Below are 19,861 nucleotides of genomic sequence, written 5' to 3'. Positions count from 1 at the left end.
CACATACAAAGACAAAGATCCCCCCGTATAGCCTTAACAGGCTGTAGGGGCAAGTGCTGTTAGCGAGCACCTATGAAGGCCGGCGTGGCACACAAAGGGGTGGGTGGCCAGCACCACGCCCGGACGCCTTTGTCTCCTGAGTGGCGATGTTTTACACACCGCACCAGGTACTCATTCGTGGCTGAGCCGAGGACCCGATTCAGATGTTTGTCACCGTTGTTGGCCGTGAGCGGGAATCGAACCCGGGTCGCCGGGTTCGTAGTGCAGCGTACTAACCGCTGCACCACCGCTCCCCACTCAGACACACACAGACACATGTGCACACACACACTACCGGCATTTCCGTGTGCGAGAATTTAAACCGTACACAGACACGTCGTGCGAATGCGTCTCGCTTGCCAGCGTCGTTAGCTTTGCTAATTTAAGTTGTGAGCAACACGTGGGGTTATGATCGCGATGGGCGAAAGTTTGGCGCGGTTCACGCGTCAACGCCCCAATGAACATAATTCCTCGCACATTACAAAGATTCCCCGTTTAGCCTCTACGGAATTGCCGAGATAATCGCTGTTTGCAATCACTTAATGAGGGCCGGCACGGCACACACATTTGGGGTGAGTGACCTGCACCACGCCCGACCGCCTTTGTTTCCCTCGTTGCAATGGTTTTTACACATCGTACCAGGTACTGATTTGTGGCTGAGTCGACCTAAGGGGTGAGGTGGGGAGTGGGGGGGGGAGCAGGACTGGTTTCAGATATTCCATCACTGGTGTTGGTCGTAAGCTGGGAATTGAACTCGGGTCGCTGGGATTCGTAGCGGAGCGTCGCCCGCTAACGACGACACGACAGCTCCCCATAAATGATAAACAATAAACAAGATCTCGAGCCAGGCACTCCATCGCGTTCTGGGACACCATGCACTCGAGCGCTATGAACCCGCTGAGCCTCGGTTCGATTCCCGGCCACGGCTAAGGTCGGTGGGAGAGGTGACCTCTGAACGGAGTTCCTTGAGCTGCTCCAACTTCACCAACCCCGTACAACGCGTGGTGAAGTATGACCAAACAACCAGTGGCAGATTATCCTCGTAGCAAAAGTATCCGCATATGTAGTAGCTGCATGTGTAGTAGCTACATGTGTAGTAGCTGCATGTGTAGTAGCTGCATGTGTAGTAGCTGCATGTGTAGTAGCTGCATGTGTAGTAGCTACATGTGTAGTAGCTGCATGTGTAGTAGCTGCATGTGTAGTAGCTGCACGTGTAGTAGCTGCACGTGTAGTAGCTACGGGTCCCGCACTTTCAAGGGCCCCGCGCTAAATGATTTCAAGCTATCAATTCCGGTTCAGTGACTCTGCACTTGCTCTATTACTATAGTACTATACCGCCTTCAACTTTTTATGAACGACTGGGTGTTTATTAGAGATGTGTCGTATAATCTGACTGTATAGCAAATAAAAAAAAATCTAATTACTTTACTGTGCAAGTAAAAAAAATTGTATTTTCATATTTACGTGTTTTTTATTTTTTTATTTAGGGCCTCTTTATAACATATGCTACAGGCCCCGCACTAAGCTTCATCCGGCACCGCAAACAACCCACACGATTCACAAGGGATGGAGAGGCCTGTAGCCGACAGTGGATTGACGAGAGGCTGACGTTAGTTCGAGCGCTCGACTTACGCATTCAGAAGCTGGTGGTTTTCAGTCGAGGCATTTCTCAGCCCGTCATTTCTTCCGCGCTTGTAATAAATCGGGCACCACTTCTGTGCGCAGTCTCGTCGTGCTCGTGCTCGTGCGTATGCCAGCACGTTGGATTTGACGGCCAAACAACAACAACAACAACCGTCATTCGCCACAACGTGGCAGTGACGTCACAACGGCGCTTGTGCCAGGTTAGGTGCACCTCGACAGCCGCGCGCGCACACACACGGACGTACACGTGTTGCGTACCGCTGACATTTAAACCCAATTAAATGTAAATATCCGCTGTGCGGTTATTGCCGTGGTTGAGACACCTGCGTCGGTTAAATAAGTGAGTGCAAATTTTGTTTTCAATTACGCTCGAGAGCTCATAGCAATAATGACCGCAATTACAACTCCGCATCTCAATCTATGCTGAGCTCTCTCTCCCTGCTCTAGTGTAGCAGGCAATGTTTACCAGCCTATGATTAAACCGTATTGGGATGCGCCCGATCTCATCAAGACTCGAGCTTGACAGGTCTCTGATATCACTCGCCACTAATGTTGTACGTGAGCGGGATGTCAGATTTGGGTCGATTCGGGTTCATTGGGCTGCCATGGTGGCGAGATGTTATTTCCCTCGCCTGGTATGAAGGAGGTCGTGGGTTCGATCTCGACCCTGACTCCTGTTATGTATTTGGAGTTTAAATGTCTCTCTCTCCTTCACCGTGGTCCCGTGGGTTTTTTTTCCAAGTCCTCAGGTTTTTCCCTCCACATTTACAAAAACATGCGTTTAGACTATTTGGCTGTTATAAATGTCCACGTGATAAGTCACTTCGTTGAGATGTCATTTGTGACCAAAGGCACTTATAACCAAAAAGCATCTCAGTGGGCTTTACCTGGTTAAATAAAATAGTTTCGTTTTTAGTTGATTGTGCCATGCGCTAACTGCTGCACCATCTCTCCACCCGAATTGTATACTGTGTACCTTCCTTGCCAGTACAGTATATATGAAATAATTAAAACAGATCCAACGTCTAAAAGCTTAAGCCGGCAAACTAAATTTGTACCGTGTCTCTACATTAAAAAGAAAGTAAGGCAATTGAAGCCAACATCATATTGACTTCCAGATTTGAAGCTTTCGTGACTGCAAGGATTCATATTCTTAGGTTTTTCGGTAAAGTCACGTAGGTAAAACATCAAAATTAATAAAAATAAAATAAAATAAAAAATAAAAAATCACGACGTTTCGGAGGCAACACAAGTCTCCGTCATCAGGTGAGACCGTCACAGCCGGATTAGCTGCATCAAGTGAGGCAATGATTCAAGATGTAATCCCTTAAAAGCGAGTTGAGGGGGGGAGGAGAGGGGGGGGGGGAGCTTGCCCGACGAATATCGACCAAGCAATATGAGATGTAAAGAAGCAGACTCTAGATCGAGTTTCCATCTTCTGTGTCTCATCAGCGCAGTCAGGCTTGCTAAACAATGCCGCTGGCTGTCCAGATGCATGAGCACTCATAAACCTTAAGACTCGGAAGGTCTAAACCGGCCAAGAGTTTGCTTGGCTGAAAGAAATGCTGCCGCTCAATTTGCTTTTTTAAAAAGCCAAAGGTCGATGACTAAACGTCTTTTACAATCACACTCAGCTTTAACAGAAAAAAATGTCCACATCTGATTGGGACCTTGTAGATAACATGACTGTTTCTTCTGCCGCGACAATGTCAACCAACTGTAAAGTTAACTTGATTGCTAAATTCAATATCCTGTCAAAAAAGAAGCCAGATCCACGCATTAAAAGTTAGATGCTAACAAGATTGTCATCAATCAGAGTAACAGCCCAGTTTCCGATAGCCTAAAATCGGTACTAGCTAGAGGGCTGAACTTTGCAGTCACCCCCCAAACACGTCCCAGTGGATGATATCCTTGCCCAGGTTGACGTAGCCCTCGAAGGTTTAGGTCACATCCCAGCAGATGTTCCAAGATCTGAAATCGCCACCATCCTAAAGAACGCTAATAAACCCATTAGTAACATCAGCAGGGACGAGTGCTCTGAACTCGTTCAATTGAAAAAGAGAGATGACATTGTCATGCTTTCAGCCAACAAGGGAAATGCCACGGTCATCATGGATAAAGCCACATACAACAACACAATCCAGGACCTTCTTAATGATGGCAGTTATACTAAAATCACAAAGATCCTACCAACCGCCTGGCTACAAAAATTAACAATATCATCACTAATTCGACTTCTATAATCGAATCGACCAATCAGCTATTTCTAAAACCTTCGGTTGCTAGACCACCCAGATTTTATGGTCTTCCAAAAATCCATAAAGAAAGTACTCCACTCCGTCCTATCGTTTCTACCATAAACTTACCTACCTACAAATTGGCCCGATTTCTGTCTGAGACCCTGCTTCCATTCATGGGCAAGACAACTTCAGCAGTACTTAATTCAACTCACTTGGTTTCTCTAATCAAGGACATTTCACTGTCTCCAGATGATTTGCTTGTCAGCTTCGATGTATTCTTTCTGTTCACCAAGGTACCTGTGCCTGACACCATAGCAATCATTGAAGACTTGGTCCAACAGGGACTGAATCCTGATGCACCAACGTTGGTGAGGCACTGCCTTACCAACACTTACTTAATCTGGAATGGTATATTCTACAAACAAAATGAAGGTACCCCTATGGGTTCTCCCTTATCACCAGTGGTAGCGAATGTTTTCATGGAGAAATTTGAAACAGATGCCATCCTGACATCCACCCTACGTCCTTGCCTGTGGAAGAGAAACGTAGATGACACTTTCGTCATCTGGCCACATGGCCAGCCAGCACTGAACCAGTTTTTCAACCACATCCATACACCCATCCATAAAATTCACCATGGAAGTGGAAAATGATGGCAAGCTACCATTTCTGGATGTTTTGATCGAGAAGAGGCCTGATGGCTCGTTGTAACATTCCATCTACAGGAAAGCCACCCACACGGATTCCTATCTAAAGCCTGACTCCCACCACCATCCGGCCCAGAAGAACTCCCTCATCAAAACACTACACCATAGGGCCCATTGCATCTCCGACAAGCGCCACCTTGCCAGTGAACTGGAGCACGTACACCAAGCCCTCAAGATGAATGGATACTCAGACCACACAATCCGCAAAGCTGTAGCCCCAACCATGGGGAGAGAACCATCTGAGGACCCAATTAAAACCATCACCTTGCCATTCATAGCAGGTATTAGCAAAAATATTTCCACACTCTTAAACAAACACAAGATCCAGGTCCGATTCAATACAGTACACAAAATCCGTGATTTGATCCCATCTGTAAAGGATGTCAATCCTGACATGCAATACCCTGGGTGTCTACAAACTAAGTTGTGTCTGCGGCAGCAGTTACATTAATTTCATGCTAATCTCTCTCTCCCTAATCTCCCTTATTAACACAACTGACGTGCTTGCGTCCGGGGATGGAATTCCTTTCCAGCTCAGACCCCGCTTGCTTGCCCTTCGCCACGTAAATAACCTCTTGTTGTAACTGCTCTCTCGCTGGTTCAGCAGTTCCACTGCTGGATATTTTTCTCCGCCTGAGGACGACCGCTTGTGTTGTGATCGAAACGTCGTGATGTATTATTATTTTTTTATTTTATTTTTCTACCTACGTGACTTTACCGAAAGAGCCAAAGAGTATGGATTCCTGCAGTCACGAAAGCTTCAAATCAATATTAAAGTGTGATGTTTGTTTTTGTTCTTTTAAAACGTTGAATCGGGGTCGGTTGAAATATTTGTACATATACTGTATATTGTTTCCCATAATACTTCACAACAAGGGGACAATACGTGTGTGTGCGATGTGAATTCTAGATTTGAAGCTTTCGTGACTGCAAGGATTCATACTCTTAGTTCTTTCTGTAAAGTCACGTAGGTAAAAAAATGAAATAAAAATGAATAAAAAAATAAAAATTACAAATAAAATCACGACGTTTCGGAGGCAACACAAGTCTCCGTCATCAGGTGGGACCGTCACAGCCAGATTTGCTGCATCAAGTGAGGCAGGGATTCCAAGATGCAAGCTCTTAAATACAAGTTAAGGGGGAGGAGATGTGAAATTGTCCCGGCAAAGGCGTGCAGCACCAACATTTGCAGCCCGTTTTGCCTCCCAGTGTTCCTAGGTCCTTGAGTAACAGATGCCGCGGGCGGTAGCTAAGCAGCACTGAGGTTTTGAACTTAAGAGATCGTGGGGACGTCGCCACGGGGAGGGGGAATGAGTCACTACCAACTCGTTAAACCTGTGTGGAATTTAAGGGCGGTCACAATCCCAGACCCATGTTACCTAACATCGATGCAGTCACGAGTAACAGTCGCAGCAGCGTCACCACAAAGTATAAATCACTTTTTGCTGTCACCTCAGAATCAGGTTATTGAAAAAACGATAGGAGTGCAAAGTATAGGACAGGTAAGACAATCACACAAATACTATTAAAACTAAACTGTTTTTAGTGGTAGGAACCTCCTGGTTACACCAGCCCACAGGGGATTATTGTGTCCGTCCGTCCGTCGTGCAAGGAGGGGCTGGGTGGGGTGGGTGGGCAGGGGAGGGTGGGGAGGGGCTGGGTGGTGAGGGTGGGGCTGGGTGGGGAGGGGAGGGTGGGGAGGGACTGGGTGGGGAGGGTGGGGAGGGGTTGGGTGGGGGGTGGGAGGGGTGGGGCTGGGTGGGGAGGGGCTGGTCACCCCGTGGTGCCCTTATGAAACTCAACGTTTAACCTACTCACGCCGGCTTGTGCCCGCCCTCACAGTCGGGCATATTTACGGAATACACCATGCCGCCGTTGACCCTGGCCATTGACCGAGCAACCCAACGTTCCTACCAACTCCCTCCGCAGGAATGTGTGTTTTTTATCGGGTAAAGCCCACAGAGCTATTAGCTTCCGTTTAAAAAGCGACCTGGCCACAAATTATATCTCAATGAAGTGGCTCATCATGTGGAAATTTATAGCAGCCTAAATAATCTAAAGCCCACCGTTGTAAGAATCACACTTTTCCATATTCAGCAACAGCAGCACCACGATTACAATAATTTAACCTGTAAACGAGGAGCAAAAAAAGCATATACACTGTAGCAAAAATATAATTGCAGACCGGTAAAACCAAATAGTTCCAACAATACACAACAATGTGCACTGCTTATTACAAAATCTCTCCGTGTCATGCATTATTTAAACTTTCGTAGGTTCACATTTTACTCAGTGCATTGATGGTGTTTGAGGGCAAGATGGCCACAATTCAGTTCTTCAGGAACTGGGTGGTTTTGCAAAATGCTTAGGACTGAGCGCTATTGGACACTCGGTGCAAGGTTGTGTGTGTTGTTGATTACAGTATGTACAGTACTCTAATAACCGATACAACCACTCCTATCGTGATAGTTGTTGTAACTTTCTGACCCCCCCCCACCTACCGGACGTCTGTAAAAAAGAGCTTTATAGCTAATCGGATTCTTCCAATTTATATATAGATTCTGAGTATGACCATCACCTCCAGTACATAACCACCACTATCGCCAAAACAATCACCAGTAATTATAAAACCACATCGTCTCATCAACGCCACCATGAAACCACCACCTCCATTACAACATTACTACCACCACCGTCACAATTCTCAATCCATAAACAACTCACTCTACGATCATTACCAAAGACGAAGATCTCCCTCTCATCCGCGTATAGCATTAGCAACCTCTTCTTGGTTCTTTCGGTAAAGTCACGTAGAAGGGAAATAATAAAATAATAAAAATAAAACATAATAAAATAATATATTCTTATTTTATTATTTCCCTTCTACGTGACTTTACCGAAAGAACCAAGAAGATGAATCCCTGCAGTCACGAAAGCTTTAAATCGAAACATTAGCAACCTGTTGGGGCAAGTGCTGTTGTTCCACGAGCAGCACCACCGACATCCATTACATAACCACTGCCACATTTGAGTCGGTTCTCAAGCAAAATGAGCCGATTGTATAATCGCCGTCATGCCATCAGCGCCCTATTCATGAACGTAATATTCGTAATAATAATCTTAATGTATTCTTTGTCAATACACCGCTGTCAACCCTCGCGCTGATTGTTTAACCATATTTCGATTTAAAGCTTTCGTGACTGCAGGAATTCATCTTCTTGCTTGGTTCTTTCGGTAAAGTCACATAGAAGGGAAGTAATAAAATAATAAAAATAAAACATAAAATAATTCTCACGACGTTTCGGCGACAACGCAAGCAGCCTTCCCTTCTACGTGACTTTACCGAAAGAACCAAGAAGATGTTTAACCATACTTCACCACGCTGGCCAGCGCAGGCTGGTGGTGAAGGCTCCCTGCATCACCGGTTCAAATATCACTCTGCCCGCATTCACGTTCTCCACGGCCTGGAGTCGAACTTAGATGATAGTGGAATTCACATGACACTAAAACCCCCTCCCCCATCACCCTGGCAATTTAATTACTAACGGACGAGTTAAAAGTTACAGGAGTTGGTTTTTAAACCGTGGCTGAGAAATCCACACAGCGGTAATAACCCCTGCCCTCATTGGCAGGGCATGTAATAATTAATTTGAACAACTCACACTTTGTGCCGTCAACTCACTCGGGGGGCATTTGCTAAGTTACGATATAAATCCTCCACACACACACACACAACAACAATCCAGCCACTACTAACTACAGCACCCCAACAGCCTCTGTTCTTCACCAAGTGGCGGTGACGTCACCGCGGCGACCGTGCCAGGCTAGGTGCACGCCCGGAGGGCGAGGCCACGTGAACGTGCCAACTTTTGGCAAAGCGTGTGGGGTCACAACCTTTGAAAGCAATATCTCTAGCTCCAATGGCCGTGTTGCCCATGACAAGGGTCCATAATACAGGTTGTTGTTGTTGTGTTAGATCGCTTAGATATATCGATGTGTCGTTAAACCCGCCACCACCCGACACAGCCAATGAGTAAGGTTTGTCACGTAAACAGAACGTGCCAATTCGTCACTAGTACAGCACTACACCGGTGTGTTGGAGAGCCAAGCCACAATATTTTTGAACGATTCGCCAATAATTACAACCAGCTTCATCAGGCGACAGCCAGAGTATGTGGAGGAATCCTCCTGTTTCGTTACTTAAATAGAAGAGTGACGTCACTTGTTTTGCTGTTCTTGCGCGAAGTGGGGGATGGGATTAATGATTACGCATTTAAACGGCTGTGGGTATCCATTGCCGGTTCGACTATTTATATGGTAATCAGCGTACGGTATGCATGCGCATTATGCATGCCCGTTGTTTGTGTACCTCCTGTCGATTGTGTGCACTAAAAGAGCATTCCCTGTTATTGTTCAACGGGAACTCCAAAAAAAAACCCTGTATCATAGATAACATTGGTCGCGAAAGCCTACTGCGTGTTCAAATGTACAAGGGTGTCGTCACTTAAAGCGACCTTATTCGGATAACAAAAACATTCCCCACGACGGACCCAGTCACCCGGAATGCGGCCTGACCCGTCCCATCTCGGCAGCTAAACGCGGGGTTGAGCCTGCGATGTCCACGTTTGGGTGGCCCCCACCGATTTCCCAACAGGGGCCGTCCATAAATGACGTTACGCGATCTTCTTCTTCTTCATGGTTCTTTCAGTAAAGTCACGTAGAAGGGAAGTAGTAAAGTAATAAAAATAAAACATAATAAAATAATTCTCACGTTTCGGCCACAACGCAAGCACCTGAGGACGGCTGCTTGCATTGTGGCCGAAACGTCGTGAGAATTATTTTATTATGTTTTATTTTTTATTATTGTATTACTTCCCTTCTACGTGACTTTACCGAAAGAACCAAGAAGATGAATCCCTGCAGTCACGAAAGCTTTAAATCGAGACGTTATGCGATTTTGGACGATTTTTGACTCCCCCCCCCCCCTCAAATATGACGTCACAAAGCTCTGCCCCCCCCCCCCAAAATCCAACATGCTTCAAATCGCTTTAAACGATTGTCATTGTAGTGCGTATTTAATGTGGCGCTGCACTTTGATGTTGTAGGAGAAAACATTTATTAAAAAGTCTATGTAATTAAGTAGAACGTGTTGTCTATATTTATTAAAAGTTGCGCATTTTGATGTGACGTCACATTTCTCAAACCCCCCCCTCCTCCTCCTCGTCACACATCGTCACAAATGTCTGACCCCCCCCCCATCCCTAGGTGCGTGACGTCATTTATGGACGGCCCCCCCAGGAGTACGGTGACCTCAAGTCCGGCACCTTGAACGAGTGAAATTCTCTCTGCCCGTCGCCAGCCCAACGCTGACCGGGGCGGTGAAGTGTACTGGTCGAACAACTCTCGTTGACCCCCAGGACCCGTGTCGGACGTCACTTTTTCCACCGCTGGATGTTGAACTCGGAACTGGGGGGGGGGGGGGGGTTGACCCCGCCGCAGCCAACGCTGTCCCGCTCGGCTGCACGGAAGCCGAGCGTGATCCCGCATACTTTTTTGTATGTTTAGCTTTTTGTTGTTGCCGATATGTTTGATGTGTTTGCCATTCGCGTTGACCGTCGTTACCTACCGCACGCGTGCGTGTGACGTGCACACACCACCCCCACCCCCCCCCACCACTCGAACCCGGACTAGGCACGAAAAAAATTAACCCGTAAAAATAAAGTTTTACACTATAAATCCTTTATATGCGTGGCGGCTAGAGTCCTCTAGTCCTCTGGCTTGAGATGGCTGCCACCTATGGGTCAGATGATTGCCTGCCACCATTAAGCAATTGGTAATTAAATGTAATTAATTTTTTCCTAAAAAGTGTAAAATTTTGGAAAAAAATTTTCACGAAAATAAATTCTCACGCACAACGAGTCTGTGTGCAAGATGTCAGCTCGATTGGATCACGGGAAGTGGGTTAAAAAACGACCGAAAGATTTGCACGGTCGTAAGCGCGCAAGCAAGCAAGCAAGTGAACTTAATATACGTTTTGCTCTGCCACCCACGCGGGCATGGATGGGATCGCGGTTGCGGTTTGCGGTCGAGATTCGGTCAATGCCGCTCAGGAAGTCTCGCTGTCAAACTTCCTACAGCAGCCCGACTTATTGCCCGCGCATCAACGTCGCCACGGGAAGGTTGGTAACGAGTCACAACGGGAGGGGGGGGGGGGGGACACGCGCGTACGGAGAAAGAGAGGGGGAGCAGGAAAGAGAGCGAGAGAGCTGAGAAATAACGGGGCAGGATGGGAGGATGAGGTGGATTGGAGGATGGGGTGGATGGGAGGATGGGAGGATGGGGTGGATGGGGTGGATGGGAGGATGGGTGGATGGGGTGGATGGGGAGGATGGGGAGGATGGGAGGATGGGAGGATGGGTGGATGGGGTGGATGGGGAGGATGGGGGGATGGGGTGGATGGGGTGGATGGGAGGATGGGAGGATGGGGAGGATGGGAGGATGGGAGGATGGGGAGGATGAGGTGGATAGGGGGAATGAGGAGGATGGTGGCTACATCAAAGCCTCGGCGCTGCTGCTGCGCAGGCGAGCGGCGTCTGTTTTCACAGCGGGCGGCGCTGAGAATGAGTCACGTGGTTGACGCGAGGCTTGAGATGATTTCTGTTCGATACTCCCCACGTTTCGCGAATCTGGGTTACTGTCGTTTAGAATAATCGATGCTTTTTGTAATATAAACTCGCTCTTCAGCCTGTCCCGTCTGGACTCTCGGTATCGTTTGCTCTGTCCGATGTGTACTGCCTCGTATGTGCTGTATCGTGCGTCTTGTTTATACTTCCAGTCTCGTATGTACGGCCCAGTTTGTAGGGTCTCGTTTGGACTGTGAGTCTCGTGTACTTCCTAGTCTGTCTGATCTGTACTGCGTCTCATCCGTACTATTTGCCTGACATGCACTGCCCAGTTTGTGCTGTCTGTGCTGTGTCGTTTGCGTGTTCCTATCTCTACTGCCAAGTTCGTACCGCCCAGTTCGTTACTGTGCTGTCTCAATCCGTGCTGCCTATCTTGAGATCGATTTCACTCTACCGTCATGTGTGGAGTGTTCAGGCGCGCCGGTGTTGATGTGTACACGTGTGTGTGTACTCACAGGTGGTGGCCACCTGCCCAGGTGCTCAGATGCACACGCGTTGAGATTACGCAAATGTTCACGTTTTTGCAAGTGTTCATTTCCGGCAGGTATCCACGTGCTCAGATGCACAGGCGTAGCGTTTACTCGGGTGTCCATGTGCATAGGTGTGCGTTGTACAGGTGTAGAGCTACCCAGGTGTTCATGCGCAGAGGTATGTGTTTGCGTACTCGTGTGCATAGGTGCAGAGCTACTCAGGTCATCTTCTTGGTTCTTTTGGTAAAGTCACGTAGAAGGGAAATAATAAAATAATAAAAATAAAACGTAATAAAATAATTTTCACGACGTTTCGGCCACAACGCAAGCAGCCGTCCTCAGGTGAAAAACAGGTCTGTCGGGAAGACAGTGTCTGAATGAAGCGTCTCAATCATTCATTCAGACGCTGTCTTTCCGACAGACCTGTTCTTCACCTGAGGACGGCTGCTTGCGTTGTGGCCGAAACGTCGTGAGAATTGTATTTTATTTTTATTTTTATTATTTCCCTTCTACGTGACTTTACCGAAAGAACCAAGAAGATGAATCCCTGCAGTCACGAAAGCTTTAAATCGAAAGCTACTCAGGTGTTCAAGGTGTACAGGTGTACGCATGTGGCCGGGTTGGCCTTGCTGCTTGCTCACCGCCACGGTGGGAGATGTGTCTGCAGTGGAAGTGCAGATTCTTCTTCCTGTGCAGCACGGCAGGGTTCTTGAGGAGGAAGATCGAAGCGACCGCGTAGACCACCAGCAACGGCACGGCCACGTACAGCAGCAGTAGCAGACACATGCCGGCTCCCCTCTCCCGCAAACTGCACCGTCAACCTGCCTGCCTGCCTGCTCTCCTCGCCGGGTTTCTCGTCTGCTCGACCGTGTGTGTGCCCTTCAGCCCGAGACAAACGTGGCGCGCACCTTGAGATCGAGGAGCGCCGTGCCTTGACGTGTGACAGGTACGCGTGCCTGGTTGTGCGTTTTAAGTGTGTGCGCGCGTGCGTGTGTGCGTGTTTGTTCTGTGGTCGCTCACAGCACTTGTGCGGCACAGCAGTGTGTGTGTGTACGGCTACGCGGATAAGCTCGTGTTTATATATACACGCACACACACGCATACACCTGTGGGAGGTGGGTGGTGTTTCACTCACATACCTCTGCGGGGGCGTGGAGGGCTCGAGGAGGGAGGGGACGAGGTGCGTGATTGATATCACCAACAGGGTGGTTTTCAAAACTCGAATGACTGACGTTGAATCATCATTCGTTATCACAAGTCACGATCGATCCGCTGCTGGATGAAAGCTTGCTCAAGCCGCTGTCGTTCCAGATTGAAAACATGTTTCTTTAGGACTGTTGTGTTTTTAGTTTAGTTTGTTGTCCTAACCACCCCCACCTCCGATTCGCACGACACCACACACACACGGCACACCACACACACGGCACACCACACCACACACAACACACCACACACGGCACACCACACACACACGGCATATCACACACACACGGCACAACACACACACCACACACACACGGCACACCACACACGACACACCACACACACACGACACATCACACACACACGGCACACCACACACACACACGGCACCCCACACCACACACAACACACAATCACGGCACACCACACACATACGGCACATCACACACACACGGCACACCACACACACACACGGCACACACACACACCACACACCACACACACACGGCACACGGCACACCACACACACACACCACACACACACGGCACACCACACACACACGGCATACACACACACGGCACCCACACACACCACACACACACACCACACACACCACACACACACCACACACACACGGCACACCACACACCACACACACACACGGCACACACACACAGCACACACACACACCACACACACACGGCACACCACACACACGGTACACCACACACACGCCACACCACACACACACACACACCACACACACCACACACGGCACACCACACACACACACACCGCACACACACGGCACACACACGCACACACACGGCACACACGGCACACCACACACGGCACACGGCACACCACACACACACATACACACACACGGCACACACACACACGGCACACCACACACACACCACACACACACACCACACACACATCACACACACATCACACGGCACACACACACACCACACACATCACACGGCACACACATACACGACACACACACACACGGCAACCACACACACACACCACACACACACCACACACACTAACCACACACACACACGGCACACCCCACACACACACACGGCACACCCCACACACACCACACACACACACCACACACATACACACGGCACACCACAAACACACACACACGGCACACCACACACACACACCACACACACACACACACCACACACACACACCACACACACACACCACACACACACACCACACATCACACACACACACCACACACACACACACACCACACACACACCACACACATACACACGGCACACCACAAACACACACACACGGCACACCACACACACGGTACACCACACACACCACACACACACCACACACACCACCCACACACGCGGCACCCGTCTCCCTCGCGACCACGCGGTGCCACGAATCCACGGGGGTGGGAGGGGGGTGGGTTCCACCGACAGTCACGCATCGCTCCGTCTCCCTCTGGTCGACGTCCTTCTGTGTCGCGTTCGCAGCGCTCGGCGATGGCTCCGTCACCACCCCTTGGCGTCTTCACGCCCGAACTCCCCACGTGTAACCTCGACGGTGATGAACGTCGCGAGCTGCGATAGAAATCGTCGACGCGATGTTATTTAAATTCGTACTCTTGGTTCTTTCGGTAAAGTCACGTAGGTAAAAAATGAAATGAAAATTAATAAAAGAAAAAAATATTTCTAGGAATTTATTTATTTAAATGAAATTTCAATTTATAAAAATAAAATAATTTTTTTTATTAATTTTAATTTCATTTTTTACCTACGTGACTTTACCGAAAGAACTAAGATTATGAATCCTTACAGTCACGAAAGCTTCAAATCTACAAGTTAATTAAATTCGCGAGTGATGTCTGAACGTTTGTTGCCGGGGACAAGCGCATGTTTGGTTGAGATCGAGACGGAATCCAATGTGTAACGCGTGATTTTGTTGTTGTGGTTAGTCCTTACACCTTGACTTAAAGTTTTCGTGACTGCAGGAATTCATATTGTCTGGGTCTTTCGGTAAAGTCACGTAGATGGGTTCAAAGAAAATAAAAATAAAAAAAACTGCGACGTTTCGATCGCAACACAAGCGATCGTCATCAGGTGGAAGGAGGGCAATCGCTTGTGTTGTGATCGAAACGTCGTAGTTTTTTGTTGTTATTTTTTGTTAGTCCTTGTTCATCATTTTTATTCTTGCTTCTTTCGGTAAAGTCACGTAGATAGAAACAAAAAAAAACAAATGTAATTTTAAAAATTAAAATTAATTGAAAATAATCTAAGCAAAATAAACACAATCATAAAAATGACTTTACCGAAAGAACCAAGAATATACATTATTTATATTTTTCACTTAACAAAAAAATTTCATTGAGAGAGAAAGAGAGGGGAGCAGGGGGGGGGGGGCGTGGGACTGCTCTAAAATAACCTCCCTGGGTGACGATATCCGTTTGGGCTGGGACACGAGGCCTTTATCATAATTATTTACAGCGCTTCGTCACTCACCGCTGCATGGAACTCTCCCTGCATGTCCACACGTCACCTCGGGTGTGGTGGTTTTAGGGGGAGCGGAAGGGTTGTTTGATCATACTTCACCACTCTTTGTCATTGTGGGGTTGTTGAAGGGCAGTTGCTGGGGTGGGTGGGGGGGGGTATCCATCAGGGAGTTCAGATATCACTAACCACTGACATGACAGTCGTGGACTGGGAATCGAACTCAGGTGGCCGGTATAGAGCGCAATGGGGGAGCGACACGCAGCTTATTTAGAAATACTTTCATTCCATTCGAGAGATGCCAATGACTGATCTCAAGGTGATACTAATGACGAGGATTATGAGCGTGACATAAGCCGAGTAGTTAGGCAAAATATGATGCAATTTTATTTATAGGCGCACGGGATATGAATCATATTTATTCTTTGTCAACAGCAATTCCCGTGAATTTTTTGTGAGTCAACTCTGGGTGTCTGTCCCTCGATCCGTTTTAGAACTGAACCCTTTGAGCCGGTGCGCTTTTGATGTGACGTGAGCGTGTGATTGATGGCATCATCATAATAATCACCACCATCACGCGTACTTTCCCCCCCAAAAATATCAAAGTGCATGAGCTGACGAAAGCTCTGACAGCTGTCGGTCTGTGTGACGACTGTTCACTTCCCCAAGCGATCTCTCTTCGAGAATTAGCCGGATTAATTTTCGATTTAAAGCTTTCGTGACTGCAGGGATTCATCTTCTTGGTTCTTTCGGTAAAGTCACGTAGAAGGGAAGTAATAAAATAATAAAAATAAAACATAATAAAATAATTCTCACGACGTTTCGGCTACAACGTAAGCAGCCGTCTTCAGGTGAAGACGGCTGCTTTACCGAAAGAACCAAGAAGACAGATTAATTTTATCGTGTGTATTTACGTGCGCGTGTGTGTGACAGCACTGCGGTTAAACGGCGGGGATATTACGGCGTCGGCGTTGCATTATCACGTCCAATGTCGTTCCTGTACCCTGCTCCCACGCCCTCTGGCCCCCAAAGGCCATCCGCTGACACTCACTGAACGGCCAGTGGCTTCGATAGTACGGGGAGGCCGTCATCCAGCAGTAGAGTGACAATCGGAGGGCCCTGCATGTGCTATGTGGTGAATGTAGAGCGGTATCGAGTGGCTGCAGGTGTCACACATGGCCTTGGCTCGAAAAGGTCTCAATTTAAAACAAAAGACACATTCGCTATTCACTGCTCTACACCTTCACTCGTGATGTTTGTTGCTGTTCGCTTGGTGTTTTGGGCCTGCGCTCAGCAAACCGTGATGAAAATTAAACTTACCATCACCGCGCGTGTGTGCTTCATCTGTGCTCTGTGCATTTGTTGTAGGAGTTGCGTGCTGTATTTACAAGACTGGGATTAAGTACCTTGACAATACAGGGACTTCTCTACTTACGAACATCCGACTTACGAATTGTCAGAGACACGAACAAACCTGGTCCGTACGTCCAGTTGCCTGTTCGGACCGAGAGTCGTAACTTCAACCGCCGTGCAATAGATGGCGGTGGTGGCATCTACATCTACAGAACGTGAAGAACCAGTGGCATCTACATCTACAGACCGTGAAGAACCAGTAGCATCTACATCTACAGAACGTGAAGAACCAGTGGCATCTACATCTACAGACCGTGAAGAACCAGTAGCATCTACATCTACAGAACGTGAAGAACCAGTGGCATCTACATCTACAGAACGTGAAGAACCAGTGGCATCTACATCTACAGACCGTGAAGAACCAGTAGCATCTACATCTACAGAATATGAAGAACCAGTGGCATCTACATCTACAGAACGTGAAGAACCAGTGGCATCTACATCTACAGACCGTGAAGAACCAGTGGCATCTACATCTACAGAATATGAAGAACCAGTGGCATCTACATCTACAGAACGTGAAGAACCAGTGGCATCTACATCTACAGACCGTGAAGAACCAGTAGCATCTACATCTACAGAACGTGAAAAACCAGTGGCATCTACATCTACAGACCGTGAAGAACCAGTGGCATCTACATCTACAGACCGTGAAGAACCAGTAGCATCTACATCTACAGAACGTGAAGAACCAGTGGAATCTACATCTACAGACCGTGAAGAACCAGTGGCATCTACATCTACAGACCGTGAAGAACCAGTAGCATCTACATCTACAGAACGTGAAGAACCAGTGGCATCTACATCTACAGACCGTGAAGAACCAGTGGCATCTACATCTACTTGAGATTATACAACTTTTAAAGCCATTCCCCGTGTTTAGTGTACATGCCGTACAACACGTTTGGAATCGACGGGAGTAAAGTTGGACTTACGAACAAATCGACTTACGAGCAGTACCTCTGGAACCTAATTCGTTCGTAAGTAGAGGGATTCCTGTATGTACCCGAATGTTCAACTTATTACCACAGCAACATTATGGCCGCACCTTTAACCTATTTACAACCACGGAACGTTCGGCCGATTGTAAAACGTGTAACACGTCGGCTTTCGCGACCAATATCATCCACAATACAGGCTTTTTTTGGGGGGGGGGCGGGTTAGAGTATGGGGGGGGGGGGGGGTTGGTCACGTGGGAGGAAAGGAAAGTTCCGAGGTGGGGTGGGGAAAACCATCCGCAGATCGGAGGGGATAACCCTGAAAAAAAACCGTGGCCAGGTTGACGTGCGGCAGCATTTGTGTGAATGCATTTTTTTACTGCCCTTGTAGTGCACTTATACTGCATTTGACGCAACGCTTACATTCTTTTTAAGTCAACAGGGGGAGGTTCACGGTTGACGTACTCCTTCTGTAGGGAATTGGGTTTATTTTAAGTCACTAAATGTGTTTTTTTTAGAGATGGAGTTTTTTTCAGTTGTACGGCCTTCCAGTTTCAAACGCACTCAAAACTCAATTGAAGTTCAGTTTAACACGTAGGAGGCTTTCGCGACCAATATCATCCATAATACAGGTGTTTTTTGGGGGGTTGTATTGCGTAAATATATAAATGTGTCGTAAAACCCGCCACACCCGACACAGCCAATTAGTAAGGGTTGTCACGTCAACAGAACGTGCCAAATCGTTACTAGTACAGCACACCGGTGTGTTGGAGAGCAAAGCCACAACATTTACAATCTGAGTACGACGTTTCGCTAGCTTCATCAACCGACGGCCAGATTTATGGAGAAATCCTCCTGTTTCGTTCGTTAAATAGAGGGGTAGATCTGATGACATCACTTGTGAGCCCTTCTTGAGCGAGGTGCCAGGTGCACTTTGAGGCCACGTGAAGTGTCAAAGACTGGCTGACAGGAAGTCACGGGACAGACCCAGGTGGTGCCATGGGTTCGCTGACTGAGATGACTGATGGATGCACCCAACTGTACCCCCGACTGTGCCAACTTGCTGGATTTTATCCACCCGGCGCTCCACTCGTTATTGTGAGCGTCGCTCCTTTGCCCTCCGGCTGCCTCCAACTGCCCAGTTAGCGTCCTTTACGAGCCTCCTCCAGAGAGGCCAATCTTGACACCGCTGGTACCAGTCTTTGGCAAGTCCACTAATCTCCATATCCTCTCACACCAGTACAATTCTTTTCCAGCCCATGTCGTGGGCATGTGGGCTACATGACCCAACCAACGCAGCCATGCCTGCCGGAGGAGCTCCCTGATGGGAATGTGTCCAGATCTTTCAAGGATTTGTGAGCTCCTCACACAATCCAGCCTGCTGGTTAAATCCAGGATGGATCGTAAGCATGCCAGCCTGAATGTTTCTAACCGGCGCAGATGTTCCATTAGAGGGGTCCACGTTTCACAAGCATGGAGAAGGGAGGGCATGACTGTGGCCGAGAAGACCCAAAGCTTCGTGCGAAGCGGCAGACCAGGTAGCTTCCACACAGCGTTACGCAGCCGATGAAAATATACCGCCCGACTGTTTCGGAGTGAGACCTCTGCTGTCAAACCGGAGTTAGTCACTCTCACACACACATAAGTACACGTGCGCACATCACATTTTTTTTTAACACTGAGTTTAACATGTTTCATTGTAATTAGTATACCTGTTTAATTTATTGAACAATCTGTTTTACATGGGCATTGTTCTTTTTTTAATCTTGATTTGAAGCTTTCGTGACTGTAAGAATCCATACTCTTTGGTTCTTTCGGTAATCCCACGTAGATTATGGAAGCTTGTGTTGCGCCCGAAACGTCGTGATTCATTTTATTTTATACCTACGTCACTTTACCGAATTACTATTTTTTGTTTGGGTGTGGTTTTCATCTAAGTCCTCTTGGGTTTCCAACCTTACCTTGGGTTTTATTATTTGCACTGTTCGTCTTTCACTTGTCTCTTTT

General features: G+C 47.7%; 1 protein-coding gene across 2 annotated transcripts in view; it reads right to left on the bottom strand.

Moving 5' to 3' along the window:
- LOC133348906 (lysophospholipase D GDPD1-like) overlaps window positions 1-12,848 on the bottom strand; it is a 28,500-nt gene extending 15,652 nt beyond the window's left edge. The window contains exon 1 of one of the 2 annotated variants that reach the window (XM_061562015.1): window positions 12,425-12,848. In XM_061562015.1, the coding sequence (XP_061417999.1) occupies window positions 12,425-12,569 (145 nt within the window). In that variant the 5' untranslated portion in view covers window positions 12,570-12,848. Of the gene's footprint in view, window positions 1-1,671; window positions 1,772-12,424 lie in introns of those variants that run through there. The other variant, XM_061562016.1, reaches the window with a different exon arrangement.
- Window positions 12,849-19,861: the final 7,013 nt, after the last annotated feature.

The sequence above is a fragment of the Lethenteron reissneri genome, chromosome 28 (assembly GCF_015708825.2).
Source record: "Lethenteron reissneri isolate LAM-NWPU_2019-01 chromosome 28, ASM1570882v1, whole genome shotgun sequence".
NCBI classification, from domain to species: domain Eukaryota; kingdom Metazoa; phylum Chordata; class Hyperoartia; order Petromyzontiformes; family Petromyzontidae; genus Lethenteron; species Lethenteron reissneri.
Note: the sequence above shows the minus strand (reverse complement) of the source record. Positions and strands in the feature narration are given on the sequence as shown.